General features: G+C 43.5%; 1 protein-coding gene across 3 annotated transcripts; it reads right to left on the bottom strand.

The window, feature by feature from the left end:
- Nucleotides 1-6,379: 6,379 nt before the first annotated feature.
- LOC118370779 (nuclease EXOG, mitochondrial-like) lies at nucleotides 6,380-18,501 on the bottom strand. 3 transcript variants are annotated; one of them, XM_035755929.2, is made up of 7 exons: nucleotides 18,089-18,501; nucleotides 17,477-17,530; nucleotides 17,087-17,236; nucleotides 16,803-16,942; nucleotides 16,548-16,624; nucleotides 16,218-16,332; nucleotides 6,380-9,005 (listed from the first exon to the last, which is right to left on the bottom strand). In XM_035755929.2, the coding sequence occupies exons 1-7, from the start codon at nucleotides 18,093-18,095 to the stop codon at nucleotides 8,523-8,525; spliced, it is 1,026 nt and encodes a 341-aa protein (XP_035611822.1). In that variant the 5' UTR covers nucleotides 18,096-18,501; the 3' UTR covers nucleotides 6,380-8,522. The 3 variants fall into 3 exon arrangements, with proteins under 3 accessions (XP_035611822.1, XP_035611834.1, XP_035611813.1); XM_035755941.2 differs by lacking the exon at nucleotides 18,089-18,501 and adding an exon at nucleotides 17,915-17,994; XM_035755920.2 differs by lacking the exon at nucleotides 18,089-18,501 and having other exon boundaries at nucleotides 17,477-17,740.

The raw sequence follows: 18,501 nt of genomic DNA on the forward strand, positions 1-18,501 counted from the left end.
TGATGGTTGCTGATAATGGGCCTCTGTACGCCTATGTAGAAATTCCATCAAAAATCAGCCGTTTCCAGCTACAATAGTCATTTACAACATTAACAATGTCTACACTGTATTTTTCTACTTTAATGGACAAAAAATTAGCTTCTCTTTCAAAAACAAGGACATTTCTAAGTGACCCCAAACTTTTGAACGGTAGTGTACATTCAGCCTCTTGCATATTGAAGGAAACACAGAGAGACGAAAGATAAATAATTAGATGCTTTTTAAAATGTATATTATTGGTCAGATTTTTGGTGCAAGCCTGGCTTCCCTTGGCATCCATGAATACACACCACTGGGGATGCGGGGGTGTGGGGATAGAGGGATACAGTGGCGTGAGGAGTGGAATGGGCAAGGGGGTGGGTATATGGGAAGGGTACGGGAGAGAGAGACAGATAGATGAGATTTGGACTAGTACACCACCAGTTGGGCAAACGTTGTCCTGTGCCCTACCCAGAAGCTGGCGTGCAGTTGTATAGTCCTGGTAGGCACTTCGTCTGGGGCTCATTTGCAGTGTTAATGATGAAGTCAACACAAGTTGGTTAGACGTTAAGAGTTGGAGAGGTGAGTTGGTTAAGAGGGGAGATTAGAGAGACCACATGGTATGGGGCGCGCACACAATAGGTTGGTTAGAGGTTAGTGTTGGTTAGGAGTGGAGGTTAGAGAGAACTCGCGGCATTGGGCACTCACACAATAGGTTGGTTAGAGGTTAGTGTTGGTTAGGAGTGGAGGTTAGAGAGACCTCGCGGCATAGGGCACTCACACAATAGGTTGGTTAGAGGTTAGTGTTGGTTAGGAGTGGAGGTTAGAGAGACCTCGCGGCATAGGGCACTCACACAATAGGTTGGTTAGAGGTTAGTGTTGGTTAGGAGTGGAGGTTAGAGAGACCTCGCGGCATAGGTCACTCACACAATAGGTTGGTTAGAGGTTAGTGTTGGTTAGGAGTGGAGGTTAGAGAGACCTCGCGGCATAGGGCACTCACACGACAACAGCTGGTCACACACTAGTCTAACTCATGGGAAGGTTACAGATCCTACTGTGCATAACGTTATCATCAATCTAGCTATTCTATTCTATTGCTCCAGCAATGATTAGGCTTGAATAGTACTTACTCCAAGATGAGGGTCAAATATATTAGGATATCAGCATACTAACGCAAAAAATATCAAGTCAACAGAAATTATTGTGGTTTTAGTAAGAAGTCACTACAACAAACAAATGGCCATAAAAATGAACTAAAACTTGTTGTGTCAATGCAAAACCCTTAATCAACTGAAATAAACTGACTAAACCAGCCATTCACCACAGGTCACTGCTGTGAGGAAGCAGAACAGAGCAGTAGAGTCAAAGAGTCCTGGGTCCGGTCTTTATCTCTCTCCCTCCCTCTCTTTCGTCTCTCTTTCTGTAATTACCTCTCCTTCTCTCTATATCTTCCACTCCTCTCTCCCCGCTCCCTCCCTCCCCTCCCTCTCTCCATGTGTTAAGAGATAAGCGTATGTGTCTGCGGTGGGTCCCGGGGGAGCAGTGTGTTGCTGTATGACGTTGCCATGGCAGCCGCGGTCCTGATGAGGTCTCAGGATGGCCCGGGAAGATGACTGTGTTCTCCCAGGTGGAAGGCTCTGACCTCACTCTCCCAGGGTTAATCCTCCTGTTTGCCTCCCGTCGTACAGACAGAGATGACTACGAACCACACCACTCACTCACACACACATGTACATGTATACAGTATGTACAATACACACACATGTACACACAATGCGCAATACACACAGTACACAATTGTGTACACACACAATATTGGGACTATAAATTGTGCATCCTGTATTATACTTATGCTAAAATGTTTATTATATTCTACTGATTTTACTATATTCTACTATTTTCTTGCATTATTTATTTTTGTTGTTGCATTATCAAGACGGAACCTGCAGGTAAGCATTTTGTTGGATCGTGTGTATCCTGTACATAAGGCCAATAAAACTTGAAACACACACATACAATAAGCACAGACACATTTGCAGGTCCAAACATGTACGCCATTTCAATGTGCTAACACATGCTCACAGCCGTAGAGAGAAAAAACCCTATAGTGATAGAGAAGGGCATCCCTTACCTTCAGAATCAAGGTTAGGAAAAGTAGCATTTCAAACTTCTGCAAACTGACTCATTGGTGACACCGTGATTGGCCTCGGACTCATTTGGGCTGACATTTTGTCGATGCAAAAAAGCTGTGCAGTTGTCACAACAGACATCATCACTTCATCATGGCTTATATTAAAAAATTAAATGTTTCCTTATTTAGCTAATACTGCTTATTTTAACGCTAACAATACTTATGTTGACACTAACACTACTTATTCTGATGCTAACACTGCCTATTTTGACAGTAACACTGTTTATTATGGCACTAACACTGCCTATTTTAGTCTTAACACTACTTAATTGGGTCGTCAAAATGAGACCCTGGGTGATTGTTTCTGGAGGACCAAAACTTTAGGCCTGAAAGATGTGAAAAGAAGAGGGACAGTTTGATCATACACTCTGGGTGGATGGGACAGTCAATCCACTCTGGTGTGCTTATCCTATGTGTTCTTCTCAGTGTTGAATAGTGTTCAAGTGTTGAATAATCGCCTTTCTCAAAGACCATCCCACACATTTAACAAGATCGAGAGTAAACAATTCAAGCCGCTACCAAATCGTGTGGCCAGTGCCTCTCCTTGACGAGCTTCCAGGAAAGTCAAGCCAGCAAACGGTGAGTAGGGCCTAGGAGGGCCACAAATACAACATGACCGGAAGCTCCTCCGACAGCATATCGGCTGCAGCTCTCCTTACTCAGACTTAATGCGAGTGGTCCTCGGAGCCAAGCGTGTTGTGCTGTCCTCTAGAATGCCTGACCTCAGAGCGTCTCTGTTTCCCAAATCTTTCAGGGTGGCATTGTCACGCTAATTCAACGTGACAGCTCGTTAGGGGAAAGAGAGAAAGAAAGAGAGAAAGAGGGAGAGAGAAAGAGAGAGAGCAACTGAAGTTCATTATGTCGACTTGCAAGTGTCAAGGGAAAGAAAGAGAGAGGGAGAGAAAGATAGACAGAGAGAGAGAAAAAGAGAGAGCGACCGAGAGAGAGACTCTTCACAAAGTCCATTACGTTGACTATTATCAGCTGGCCTAAACTTCTACACAAAGCATAATATTATCCGGCCTACTTCACAGCACTTAAAAAAGTTAATTGTTTCTATTTTTGATAGGTCTAGTTAGAAGAATAAGACGAAGGAGGCAAAAGTGGCCTAAAAAATGGAGATTCATATTACAGTAAGCAGAACAAGTCCATTGTACAGGGCTAAGCTATAAATATGAATGAAGTCTGTGTGGACAGACATGCCTGGGTTGTATTCATTGAGGTACCAAACAGAAGAAAACAGACAAACAGGGAGGGACTAGATGAACTGTCAAATAAGAAATGCTTGTTTTCGTTTTCCATTGCAAAACGTTTTTCTATAGTGTGCCCTAAACGACATTACCTGTGTGGTTCTTGAAGCACCTTTAGGAGGATGATATTAAGGAACAGGGCAAAGGTCAGTGTAATTTACATGAATGGGAGAAAAGGCTAGTCTTAATCACAGATCCTTTGACCTTAATCCCCTCAAGGAGTCTGGGCTTGATCCCCCCTCTCTCTATTTCTCTTCATCTCCCTCCATCTCTGCCACTCCTGTATCCTCTGTATCAACACATGCACGCACGTATGCACACACACACAATTCAACACTTCTGTGCTCCAAAGCAAGATCCTAAACCTGCTGGTATTAAACTACACTGTTAGTACCATCAACTCTAAAGACGTGTGGTAATCAACTCACTAATAATATAGCACTGATACTGTCAGTACATGGTCTAACATCTCCCCCTGCTGGATTCTACAGGTAGGAACCAAGAGTGTCCTGAACACAGATAACCTGCTCTCGGCTGAAGGAGACACACCCTCGAAGGAATTACCAACAGTTTCCCTTATATCTGCTTTGACTGAGCGGAGATAGTCAGTAGTACTCATTGTCAGTATCCAGTGTTTACAGTTCTGAGCAGATGATGTGAAGGAGATGAGGAGAGTAAGTTGTATTGAGCCTATAGAGCCCCAATGGTAATGCACTCTATGGAAGAAATGGATGAGTCAGGGTATATCAATGAGCTATAGCTTTGCCAAGCTTGGAAAACACTGGATTAAAGACAGTGGTTCAATAAATTGATGTCAGATTCACAACAACTTTGAGCTTGGTCTATGAAGGGACACAGAGGTAGTGAGGGGCAATGTGAGAGAGTGATTTTTTTTTCTTTATCCCCCTCCCAGAAGTGTGTAGGCCTACATACATAGCAAAGTTGATTATAAGTCAGCACAGTAGCCTTGTGTAAGCCAGATCGGCCCTTCTACTGTGCTGTAAACCAGAGGACGGGCAGAGCATAGATGGACTAATTGCTTACATGGCATGTTGTTCTGAGGGGGAATTCACTCCGACACCGTGGCAGACTGGGGCAACTAATTACAGCCTTGGGTTGGCCAACGCAGCTGCTCCACACACAGTAACAGCACAGGTCTGCATGGGGAGGAGAAACACTGCAACTTCACACATACACACACACATGCATGAAAGCCTACACAGACACAGACACTTTCACATGCACGCAGGTACACACACTCACTTGCAGATATGACACTCACAAGACCCACAGACGCTACTCAAAACCGCCCATGCCATCGCCAAAACCGCCCATGCCACCATCAAAACCGCCCATGCCACCGTCAAAACCGCCCATGCCACCATCAAAACCGCCCATGCCACCATCAAAACCGCTCACGCCACCGCCAAAACCGCCCATGCCACCGCCAAAACCGCCCATGCCACCATCAAAACCGCCCATGCCATCAAAACCGCCCATGCCACCGTCAAAACCGCCCATGCCACCATCAAAACCGCCCATGCCACCATCAAAACCGCCCATGCCACCATCAAAACCGCCCATGCCACCGTCAAAACCGCCCATGCCACCATCAAAACCGCCCATGCCACCGTCAAAACCGCCCATGCCACCGTCAAAACCGCCCATGCCACCATCAAAACCGCCCATGCCACCGTCAAAACCGCCCATGCCACCGTCAAAACCGCCCATGCCACCATCAAAACCGCCCATGCCACCGTCAAAACCGCCCATGCCACCATCAAAACCACCCATGCCACCATCAAAACCGCCCATGCCACCGTCAAAACCGCCCATGCCACCATCAAAACCGCCCATGCCACCGTCAAAACCACCCATGCCACCATCAAAACCACCCATGCCACCGTCAAAACCGCCCATGCCACTGTCAAAACCGCCCATGCCACCATCAAAACCGCCCACGCCACCGTCAAAACCGCCCACGCCACCGTCAAAACCGCCCATGCCACCATCAAAACCACCCATGCCACCGCTCGCTCCCACTATTCCCTGCTTTTGGAGATTTGAAGTCCTGTGGAGGTCGTGGGCAGCAACTAGTCGTTTCTGAATGCTCTCAGGGGTGGAAAGACACCCGATAGTGCTCCTGTGTCAGTAGTAGTTTCTGATGACTTAAGCTGCACTGTGAAAAATAGAGTTAATTTTATGTTTAATGCACACGTGCAAAAGTAACCTGCAATGCTTGATAGAGCCCTGTGGGTTATAGAATCTGGTCTAATATGAATAACAATGCTTCCAAACAGGGCAGTAATATATTTAAGCTTCATTTTTGGGTGGTGCAAATAGCAGGCCTACATGAATTCAGCCTGGCCTCAAATGTTAGACGTAAAATAGTAAACGTAAGTCTGTGACACTCAAATTAGTATGATATGTTACGTTTGGTATGGTTACATAAGACAGAAGGTTACTTAAGCCAAAAACCAAAGGAGGAAGGTTGGTCAGGGAGGTGTATAATGCAAAAGTCTAGCAACCCAAAGGTTGTGGGTTCGAATCACATCACAGAAAACTTTAGCTAATTAGCAACTAGTTACTACTTTTTTGCAACTACTTAGGATGTTAGCTAACCCTTCCTCTAACCTTAACCCTAGACTTAACCCTTAACCCATAACCTTCACCCCTAACCTAGCTAAAGTTAGCCACCTAGCTAATGTTAGCCACAACAAATTGTAATAACATATCCTACAAAATGGGTGATGGACATCCACAAATTAATACATACCATATGAAATGTAACATTTCATACTAAATGGAGGGAGACAAGAGTTACACTTGCTATGTTACATCTACCCCTGAGTCCAGCTTGGAATTAAACATAACCTTTTCCACGCCATAGTTCTTGTAACCATGCAACCGAGCAGCACAATACGGTTTGGATCTGCCTTTATTGTGTGTATCAAGTATTTCTCTTGCTAGCATATTCAGATTCCCTTCACATTTTTAACACCTGTAGCCAACACCTCTGAAAATATTATGATATCTCCCAAAGGCCATGTGAAGTTATGAACTCTCTCATGTAATTTACAATGTAATGACCTGAATTACACAAAAAATGTGATTACATTTGATCCAGCTGCATTCAATTTCCTTTATGGTGTCTGCCTTATTAGTAAGGTTAAGAGGATGTAGGTGATCAAAAAAAGTCCAAAGGAAAATCTGCTTTAAAATGGGACAAGGTCCCATCTTCCAAATGAGAACTTCTCTGCTCTCCATATTTATTAGCTGTTGGGAGAACTTGATCTTAATGTACAGTTGATTATTAATAAAACCATGCCATACATTGGAAAAGTAACAACGTATTTCTACATAATATATCATCACATGGTTCCCAGTGCCACCCTTGCCCCTGACCTTCCCTGGCTGGTGATCCCTGACAAACACAGTGGCACAGTGGGAATCTAACCGGTAAAGCAGTGCCAGCTGAGCTCAGACTGGATTACTGTCGCCCCAACCTACAGTAAAGTGGCATCAAATCATTTAAGATAGACGAATCACAAATATAGCATCTCAATAGTTGAAAATGGTCACCTATCTATCCCCTGTATCCTTTTAGTCACCTTTAGTAATCTTTTTATTTGATTTTTTAAAACTTCTACCCCTTTATCTCCCCAATTTCATGGTATCCAATTGGTAGTTACAGTCTTGTCTCACCACTGCATCTCCCATACAGACTGGGGAGAGGCGAAGGTCGAGAGCCATGCCTCCTCCGAAACACAACTCAACCAAGCAGCACTGCTTTTTGACACAATGCCCACTTAACCCGGAAGCCAGCCACACCAATGTGTCGGAGGAAACACCGTGCACTGGGCGACCGTGTCAGCGTGCACTGCGCCCGGGCCGCCACAGAAGTCGCTAGTGTGCAATGGGACAAGGACATCCCTGCCAGCCAAACCCTCCACTAACCCGGACGACGCTGGGCCAATTGCGCGCCGCCCCATCGGTCTCCCAGTCGCGGCAAGCTGCGACAGAGGCTGCACCTTTAGTAATCTCACAAGACTGGAGAGGTCCAAGCAAATTCCTGGTAGGCATCAAGCATGAGAGTTTCAAGGAGAGAACACAAGCAGAGTAAACTGCTTCGTAATATTGAGATGCAGCTCTGGTCTGCCAGACAGTGTGTGTACAGTAGACAGAGTGTGTGTTCATGTGTTCTCATTTGTCAATTACACTGCATTAGGCATAATACTTCTCATCCTGGTTCCAATAGGCTATGGTTGATTTTTCTTTGGCTGAGTAAGATCCTGTGTGTGTGTTTGTAAGGTGGATGATGGGTGAGTGATGGGGTCTAGGCTAGTCTTTAGTGATGTGATACTACTGTATATCTGATATCTGCGTGGTCCATTTGGCGGACGGCAGTGGTTGAGTTGTAATGTCCTGAAGTCAGCTATGAGTTAATACAAACAATAAAAAAGCGACCCATAGTGCTTCTCGGTAACAAACTGATCCATTACACTGGTGATACATGTGCTCTTCTTTTTCCTGCGGTCCAATTGAGATGTCTCAATGCAATTCGTGGCGACAGGAAACACATGATTCCACCTGGGTCTCTATTAACGATTAGTACCCATAAAAGCCTGATAAGCTGATTGAGTTAGACGGGGGGACAATACATTTATTTAAATTGACTGATTACCTTATATGAACTGCAACTCAGTAAAATGCTGAAATTGTTGCATGTTGCGTTTATATTTTTGTTCAGGGTAAATTTAAAAAACTATCCACATTTAAAAAAAATGTTTTGTAATTCTGGCATGGGAAATACACCTTCCAATGGGAAAAAAACGAAGAAATATACAGAAAAATCTGTTCAATAAACAATCTAATAAACTATGTAACCCATAGCAAAACAGCCACTTGACCAGCTGCTCGTTTCACAGAGCCATAATGGACATTCCATCCAGGGTTGTGTTCATTAGGCACCAAACCAATGAAAACAGGAGGGACTATGTGGACTTGTCCAATTAGAAACCCTCATTTTCTGTTTCTGCTACAAAACATTTTCTCTTAGTGCCCTAAGGAAGAGTCAGGTTATGCTCTTTGTTTTCCAGCTCCTTCTTCTTCTCCTGGTACAGTTTGAGTATGTAGTCGTCCGGGGCGATGCCTTGCTCTTTCAGCTCCGCCATGCTCTTCTCCAGCTTCACCGTGGTGCGGGCACTGCCCACCTTCCTGGCCGTGAGGTACAAGGTGAAATCCTTAAAGTCCATCAGTTGGCAGGAATCCCTATCGCACAAGTTGGGGAGGCTCGGAGTTGTCCGCTCCACTTTGGGAAAGAAGGTCAGGCCCGAGATCTTCTCTAGTTCCGATAGACTCACCTGGAAGTCCGTCAGTGGGCGCTTGAAGCCGATTGGCTGGTTGGGTACGACAAAGGCCCCGAGGGCCAAGGTTTCTGATGCCGATTGGTTGTTAGTCAAATTGCCCGATGCCGATTGGTCTTTCCCGACGAGGATGACTTTGAAGAGGTGGGTGGGGACGGCCACGTCGTCTTTACCTATGACCTGCACAAATCACAACATATTACGTTAAATCATGTTAAAACACACATTTTTTTGCATTTTGAATATTTTGGTCTACCCGTGCCTCGATAGATTGTGGGCTAGGCTGTTCCGAGATACGACAGTGTTAGTTTATGGAGGCCTCGTAAAGAACAGATGGACTTATGCCTTCAGCACCCTGAGATCTCAAGGAGAGGTCCACGCTGATTTATGGTAAAGGTTGTTTGTTCTAGATTAAAGTAGCCTCATCAAATAATCCAGGAACCAGGCAGATCCGCTTCAGCCGAGATCCGCATATCTGTAGCTGTTGTTTTGATGGTGTCTGAGGTGGAACTGCATTAGAGCTGTCAAATCCACAAGCGGCACCTAAATAGGACAATGCCATTGCTTTGTTAGAGGGGCAATAACCATTAAGTTAAAGGGAGAATCATTCTCCACACCTGCCCAGTGCCCGGGGCTCCAACTAAGGCCTTGACAAATCAAGGAGACCTCTCAATCGGTTACATTACTCGAATAAACGGGAGTACAGACTGTACACTAAGATCACATTTCCCTTCATAAGGTCATATAATAAAATTGGGGTTGTGAAGGAAAGTACCAAAAATAAAACACATATATAGGCTTAGACATAGTATCAAGGGTGGCTACTTGAAGAACCTAAAATATATTTTGATTTGTTTAACACTTTAATCGTTACTACATGATCCAATATGTGTTATTTCATAGTTTTGATGTCTTCACTATTATTCTACAATGTAGAAAATAGTCAAATAAAGAAAAACACTTGAATGAGTAGCTGTGTCCAAACTTTCGACAGGTACTATATATATATATATATATATATATACACACACACAGTGGGGCAAAAAAGTATTTAGTCAGCCACCAATTGTGCAAGTTCTCCCACTTAAAAAGATGAGAGAGGCCTGTAATTTTCATCATAGGTACACTTCAACTATGACAGACAAAATGAGAAGAAAGAAATCCAGAAAATCACATTTTTAATGAATTTATTTGCAAATTATGGTGGAAAATAAGTACTTGGTCAATAACAAAAGTTTATCTCAATACTTTGTTATATACCCTTTGTTGGCAATGACAGAGGTCAAACGTTTTCTGTAAGTCTTCACAAGGTTTTCACACACTGTTGCTGGTATTTTGGCCCATTCCTTCATGCAGATCTCCTCTAGAGCAGTGTGGTCCTTCTTAGCTCAGTTGGTAGAGCATGGCGCTTGTAACGCCAGGGTAGTGGGTTCAATCCCGGGACCACCCATACGTAGAATGTATGCACACATGACTGTAAGTCGCTTTGGATAAAAGCGTCTGCTAAATGGCATATATATGTTTTGGGGCTGTTGCTGGGCAACACGGACTTTCAACTCCTTCCAAAGATTTTCTATGGGGTTGAGATCTGGAGACTGGCTAGGCCACCCCAGGACCTTGAAATGCTTCTTACGAAGCCACTCCTTCGTTGCCCGGGCGGTGTGTTTGGGATCATTGTCATGCTGAAAGACCCAGCCACGTTTCATCTTCAATGCCCTTGCTGATGGAAGGAGGTTTTCACTCAAAATCCCACGATATATGGCCCCATTCATTCTTTCCTTTACACAAATCAGTCGTCCTGGTCCCTTTGCAGAAAAACAGCCCCAAAGCATGATGTTTCCACCCCCATGCTTCACAGTAGGTATGGTGTTCTTTGTATGCCACTTAGCATTCTTTGTCCTCCAAACACGACGAGTTGAGTTTTTACCAAAAAGTTACATTTTGATTTCATCTGACCATATGACATTCTCCCGATCTTCTTCTGGATCATTCAAATGCTTTCTAGCAAACTTCAGAGGGGCCTGGACATGTACTGGCTTAAGCAGGGGGACACGTCTGGCACTGCAGGATTTGAGTCCCTGGCGGTGTAGTGTTTTACTGATGGTAGGCTTTGTTACTTTGGTCCCAGCTCTCTGCAGGTCATTCACTAGGTCCCCCCGTGTGGTTCTGGGATTTTTGACCCCACGGGGAGAGATCTTGCGTGGAGCCCCAGATCGAGGGAGATTATCAGTGGTCTTGTATGTCTTATATTTCCTAATAATTATATATATATATATAGACACAGTTGAAATCGGAAGTTTACATACACTTAGGTTGGAGTCAACAAACTATAGTTTTAGCAAGTCGGTTAGGACATGTACTTTGTGCATGACACAAGTCATTTTTCCAACAATTGTTTACAGACAGATTATTTCAATAATAATTCACTGTATCACAATTCCAGTGGATCAGATGTTTACATACACCAAGTTGACTGTGCCTTTAAACAGCTTAGAAAATTCCAGAAAATTATGTCATGGCTTTAGAAGCTTCTGATAGGCTATTTGACATCATTAATGTCAATTGGAGGTGTACCTGTGGATGTATTTCAAGGCCTACCTTCAAACTCAGCGCCTCTTTGCTTGACATCATGGAAAAATTTAAAGAAAATCAGCCAAGACCTCAGAAAAAAATTGTAGACCTCCACAAGTCTGGTTCATCCTTGGGAGCAATTCCCAAATGCCTGAAGGTACCAGGTATAAACACCATAGGACCACGCAGCCGCCATACCGCTCAGGAAGGAGACGCGTTCTGGAGATGAAAGTACTTTGGTGCGAAAAGTGCAAATCAATCCCAGAACAGCAGCAAAGGACCTTGTGAAGATGCTGGAGGAAACAGGTAAAAAAAGTATCTATATCCACAGTAAAAGGAGTCCTATATCGACACAACCTGAAAGGCCGCTCAGCAAGGAAGAAGCTACTGCTCCAAAACCTCCATAGAAAAGCCAGACTACGGTTTGCAACTGCACGTGGGGTCAAATATCGTACTTTTTTGGAGAAATGTCCTCTGGTCTGATGAAACAAAAATAGAACTGTTTGGCCATAATGACCATCATTATGTTTGGAGGAAAAAGGGGGAAGCTTGCAAGCAGAAGAACACCATCCCAACCGTGAAGCACGGGGGTGGCAGCATCATGTTGTGGGGGGACTGGTGCACTTCACAAAATAGATGGCATCATGAGGTAGGAAAATTATGTAAAATAATTATATTGAAGCAACATCTCAAGACATCAGTCAGTTAAAGCTTGGTCACAAATGGGTCTTCCAAATGGAAAATGACCTCAAGCATACTTCCAAAGTTATGGCAAAATGGCCTAAGGACAACAAATTCAAGGTATGAGTGGCCATCACAAAGCCATGACCTCAATCCTATAGAAAATGTATGGGCAGAACTGAAAAAGTGTGTGCGAGCAAGGTGGCCTACAACCCTGACTCAGTTATACCAGCTCTGTCAGGAGGAATGGGCCAACATTCACCCAACTTATTGTTGGAAGCTTGTGGAAGGCTACCCAAAACATTTGACCCAAGTTAAACAATTTAAAGGCAATGCAACCAAATACTAATTTAGTGTATGTAAACTTCTGACCCACTGGGAATGTGATGAAAGAAATAAAAGCTGAAATAAATAATTCTCTCTAATATTATTCTGACATGTCACGTTCTTAAAATAAAATGGTGATCCTAACTGACCTAAAAAGACAGGGAATTTTTACTAGGATTAAATGTCAACTGAGCTTATATGTGTATATATATATATATATATACAGTTGAAGTTGGAAGTTTACATACACCTTAGTCAAATAAATCTAAACTCAGTTTTTCACAATTCCTGACATTTAATCCTAGTAAAAATTCCCTGTCTTAGGTCAGTTAGGATCACCACTTTATTTTAAGAAGGTGACATGTCAGAATAATACTAGAGTAATAATAATACTAGAGTGAATTATTTATTTAAGCTTTTATTTCTAATTGTTATAATGGACAAAAAAAAAGTGCTTTTCTTTCAAAAACAAGTGACGCCAAACTTTTGAATGGTAGTGTATATATATATATATATATATATAGTGTATATATATAATATCCCCATAAGGACAAAAGGTAGGCCTACTACACAGAGCTTTCATTCTTCTCTACGCTCTCCTTCTCCACTCCATCCCTTCCTCTCTCTCTGTTTTATCTTTCTCTCATTCTCTTTCTCTCTCTTCTTCCTCTCTAGGTGGGAGTCCTGTTCCTGCTGATGGGGGACAGTGTGTTGGCCCCTGATAAACCACAGGGAGACCCCACTCCAGGGGAGTTCATCTGGGATAAAGACACTGCACTCCAGGCCTCTCCACCACGGATGTTAGAGGCTGGCACTACCAACCTAAGGCGGGCATCCCCGGAGCCCTCTAAACCTCTCAATCCCTCACAGGAAACAAGGACCCATGGTAAAGCCCAGGGGGCACTGCCATGGCAACTGGAGAGGTAGCAAAAGGAAACAATAAACTGTGGGTGTGTCGTGTGTGTTTAATCCCCACCGCTGCAGCTCAGGCCCCAGGTGGGTTTGGGGTTTCAATGGGTGGAACACGGCCCCTGTCGCAGATGATCTGTGTGTCTAGGTAACAGCCCTAGGGCTAGGTTCCCCAACTGGCGGGGAACCCATACACCTGTCACTGTGACTTTATTTGGCCCGCGAAAAAGTGTTATTTTATTTATTATCATTTTTTATTGGAAGACAAAAAAGACTGTAAAAACACCAGCAAATCAGCTCCCAAGTTATTTTGATGCAAAACAAACTTCCAAAGTATTCCCACGAATAATAGAGATATGTGATCGTATACAAATGTAAGCAAGGTTTGAAATGATGTTTTAGTCAAATACTATATCTGTTTGGGCGTCTTGCGATCAATTTGCAGTCTACAAATGATTTGAAATTATGTTCTGGCCCCTTGACCATCGAGCCTGTGGCTGAATCTAGTTGATGATCCCTGCCCTAAGGCAACCGTCTGTCCTTGTGGGTTTACACTCTGGGCCTCACTGGAGGACAAAGAAACATTCATAGCACACTCTCTCTGATAGAACAGCCACAGGGGGGCAAAGCATCGATGCAAACCTAACTAACGCAGAGGAAAACAAACAGGAACCTAACCAGCCGACAGCATCCAGATATTCAATTTCTTTTTAAATGAAAAGCTACTAAACAGCCACACTGTCAGAATCTAGCGAGTGTTGTCCGAGAGTGTTGGCATATTTTATTAATGAAAATATGGGCAGTGTACAAAAGTCTCAGTGAATAAATAACAACTTAGTACGTGTGTGCTTTCTGTGGGTTGGAAAAACTTGAAAAAAAGATGGGCTTCATCAACAAGAGGGATTTTATGTGCAACAGTGACATCTAGTGGCCATGAGGCTGCACTGTGATATGTCCAGGAAATAACCATCATGTTACCTCCTCCCTCATTGTATAAGTAAGGGATAATCAACGAGCTGCTCGCATTTGGAAGCAAAGGTCAAATTGAAGTTATTGGCATTGCTGAAATCTATTTTCATAATAGCGAGCAAGGACTAATGGGTTGGTTAGCTAAACTAGTAAGTCTGTTTGTTTGGTTACCAAGGCAACTACTGTAGCTATCTAGTGAACTTGCAAATTATTTCAGTAGATGTTGAACACATTTATTCCTGCAAATGAACACATTTCTAGCTGCAAATGTGTTAAATTATAGCCATGGTATAAAATAGATAATCAACTTGGGGCACTATGTGTTCTCTGGAAAATAATGTAACTCCTTGGAAGGTTAGTTCCACTCCCCTAGCGTGTCGTGGAATACACCCTTCCATATCATACACTTTTTCTCCAGAGAACGCATAGCTCCTCGTTGATTATCCCTTATTTATAAACTGGGTGGTTCGAGCCCTGAATGCTGATTGGCTGACAGCCGTGGTATATCAGACCGTATACCACGGGTATGACAAAACATTTATTTTTACTGCTTTTATTAAGTTGGTAACAGGCTTATAATAGCAATAAGGCACCTAGGGGGTTTGAGGTATATGGCCAATATACTCCACATTGTGTCGTGCTAAGAACAGTTCATAGCCGTGGTATATTGGCCATATACCACACCCCCTCGTACATTATTGCTTACATAATAATGCACATTCTAGAATGCCCTTCAAGCCAATTAGAAACGAGTATTCAACAATGTCATGGTATAATTAAGTGATGATGCCCGAGCATAATTAAGTGACTCTTCCTAGAGCTGGCCTCCCGGCCAAACTGAGAAATCGGGGAAGAAGGGCCTTGGTCAGGGAGGTGACCAAGAACCCGATGGTCACTCTGATAGAGCTCCAGAGTTCCTCTGTGGAGATGGGAGAACCTTCCAGAAGGACAGGTTCTGCAGCACTCCACCAATCAGGCTTTTATGGTAGAGTGGCCAGACAGAAGCCACTCCTCAGTAAAAGCCACATCACAGCCCACTCTCAGACCATGAAAAACAAGATTCTCTGGTCTGATGAAACCAAGACTGAACACTTTGGCCTGAATGCCAAGCGTCACATCTGGAGGAAACCTGTGAAGCATGGTGGTGGCAGCATCATGCTGTGGGGATGTCTTTCAGCGGCAGGGACTGGGAAACTAGTCTGGATCGAGGGAAAGATGAACAGAGCAAAGTACAGAGAGATCCTTGATGAAAACCTGCTCCAGAGTGCTCAGGACCTGACTGAGGCGAAGGTTCACCTTCCACACAGCCAAGACAACGCAGGAGTGGCTTCGTGGATAAGTCTCTGAATGTCCTTAAGTGGCCCAGCCAAAGCCCGGACATGAACCCGATGAAACGTCTCTGGCGACACCTGAAAATAGCTGTGCAGCAACGCTTCCCATCCAACCTGACAAAGCTTGAGAGGATCTACAGAGAAGAATGGGAGAAGCTCCCAAAATATAGGTGTGACAAGCTGGTAGCGTCATACCCAAGAAGACTTGAGGCTGTAATCGTTGCCAAAGGTGCTTCAACAAAGTACTGAACAAAGGGTCTGAATACTTATGGAAATGTGATATTTCCATTTTTTTTTTAATACACATTTTTTGGGGGGGGGATTTGTCATTATGGTGTATTGTGTGTAGATCGATGAGGATGTTTTCTTTTTAATCAATTTTAGAATAATACTTTAACGTAACAAAATGTGGAAAAAGTCAAGGGGTCTAAATATTTTACAAGTGCATTTCTTTTTGGAGCTCTCAGACAAACCACTGACATTGAGTGGACACTGTACAGTTGCCCCTAGTCGCACTTCCCCCATTAATGATTAAGGTTAGGATTTGGGGAGATCCTAGAGCTGTGCACCCTGGACTGCACAGTGTGGTAACAGCTTCAGTTACCTGGTAGGACACTGTCTTTTTCCCATCATCCCCCTCTTCAGAAAGGACCAGAGGTCCCGATATGACCCACACGTCATCAAAGCGCTTGGCCAGGTCCCTGCAGTACATCTCCAGTCTGAAATACAAAACAGTATATTATACTGGGGCAACACACAGATCACGGACTTCAAAATGATCATAAGTCAAGTTTGGCTTCAAGGTACAATAGCTTAGATTAAGAGAGTTTTATTTCAGCATAGGTCATTCCATTTATATACAGTACTAGGACCAAGTAGTAGCACCTAACTTGTGGAACAAATGCAATGAATATCACTGGGGGTTCCCATATACCTGTTCCAGTATCCAGCGTTGTTTTCATAGTTCTGGGGCACAATGTTGGATAGGTAGAAGGTTTCAGCCATTGACTGCTGTTAATAGGAACAGAAAGGAGAGAATTCTGTAAGACCAGTTCACCTCACATACCATCAAAACGAGAAAAGGTCTTAACAAATCACTGGTGTAAACCACATCAACCAAGGACAAGACATTACTCCAAGCTCAATCTATGACACCAATATGTTGGATAGGTGTGATGTTGCTCTGTACCTCGGAGGTCTTGTTGTCTCCTGCGGGGGCCATGTGGCCCCTGGACCAGCCACTGCCCAGGTAGTCAGCATTGTGTGCAGTGAAGGGTTCTGGGATACTGGGGTCTGGCTTGAATTTACAGTGCTTTCTGTCGGCTTTCCCTGCGGCAGCAAGAAGAAGAGAATTAGCCTATATCTAGAATGTCTGTATAACAGCTGCCTATGACTATCCCAGTGAGCACAATACATTTTTGCTCATAGGGATATTATGACTACATTATTAGATTATCATTACAACATTATTACCCAATAGTTTCTCATGTGACAGGTGCTCAGCGACCCATCTTGGTGTTTTCATGGCTTGGTTGTAGGACAATGTGTGGTTGGCGTAGTATCGTATCTCAGCTCCTGTCAAGGGGAAGCCATACCGCCCTATCTCCTGCTGTGCCTGAGGAACTGTAACAAAGAATTGATGTTATTTACATAGGCAGAACTCACAGATATTGCAAAATTCTACCACATTTGGCTGGCCTCTGAACTGGCTAAGTTTAATATGAATCATTTGGGTACTTGTGTATCAGCTATGATAATTGTTCATTCGGTAATCATTACGTATCATCTGTGTATACTGGCTAATTTCATTACAGGTGACGGCTAACTTAACTTAGCTAGCTAAATACTAACTTAAAAGCAAACCTTTCTCGGGCTCTCTCTGGTCCTCTGTGTCCTCATCCTTGTAAAGTTTCATCACTGCAACACATGATCCAGTGGTGACGGCGGCGCCGCACACATAACCACCGACAAATCTAAATAATTTAACATTCCCTGCCATCTTTATAATATTCAACTGATAAAATACTTTGAAATAGTTTGTCTTGTTGCTTTGTGTTTTTAGGTAGAAGCTATCACCAGGGTCTCGTGGGCAACACAAAGAAAAGTACATCCGGGTCACAAAATTTCGAAAATTTTCAAAATAAAAGTCTCCTACGTTCATGATATGTGAAAAATACTAGTCTAAACATGAACAATGATCCATATTTGTTTATATTTATGTGACATTTGTACGTTTATTTGGGTCAAATAAATGCCCCAATGAAATACACTGTATATGCAATACAGTACATATTGGCTTACATATTGGCTTAGAAAAGTAGTCCAGATGCTGAAGTAAAAGTGGGGTTGAGGTTACTCACTAGAGAATGTAGAATCTATATATGTTATTTAATGGGGGACTGCGGTCTATGTGCCCAGCAACACTTTCTACTCCACCCACTCCATTCGTCCCAATGTAGTCTCGTCTTGCCATACCTCCCATATCACGTCGTTGTCATATCTCCCTTGGAAGTCTGAAGAACGTTCTATAGCAAAAACGGTTTGAATGGTCCGCTGGCTCCCAGTGGCAAGATTTTGATTGGATGTTACATTTCAAGAACCCTCCCCTTACACGCCCGTAGAAGGAGGTGCTGTATGTCATGTGAGTCACTGTTCCGTCATTGTAATTGTTGCCTCTGCGAGATTCAGGCAGTGTTTGCTATGTCCGCGGTTTTCCTGTTAAATGGGCTACTTTGAAAACGATGTCGCTTGTGAATGTTTTTTTTGTTGTCGCAGGTTGCTTTTTGCGTGCCCATTTCTAAGTTGCACCGCAGCCGCAATGGAATTTCTCTTAAAAATATATATATTTCACTGTGACCTGCTGCTGACTGCCAGGCTGTTGCTGAGTG

The sequence above is a fragment of the Oncorhynchus keta genome, chromosome 4 (genome assembly GCF_023373465.1).
Source record: "Oncorhynchus keta strain PuntledgeMale-10-30-2019 chromosome 4, Oket_V2, whole genome shotgun sequence".
Lineage (NCBI taxonomy): Eukaryota > Metazoa > Chordata > Actinopteri > Salmoniformes > Salmonidae > Oncorhynchus > Oncorhynchus keta.

Bases quoted from the DNA above. Each gene is read 5' to 3' on its own strand.
- LOC118370779 (XM_035755920.2), bottom strand. From the start codon at position 17,723: ATGTACTTTTCTTTGTGTTGCCCACGAGACCCTGGTGATAGCTTCTAC. The intron at 16,333-16,547 runs GTATATGGGAAC...TTTGTATTTCAG, and splicing joins AACGCTGGATACTGGAACAG to ACTGGAGATGTACTGCAGGG. The intron at 9,006-16,217 runs GTAACTGAAGCT...TGATTTGTGCAG, and splicing joins AAAAGACAGTGTCCTACCAG to GTCATAGGTAAAGACGACGT.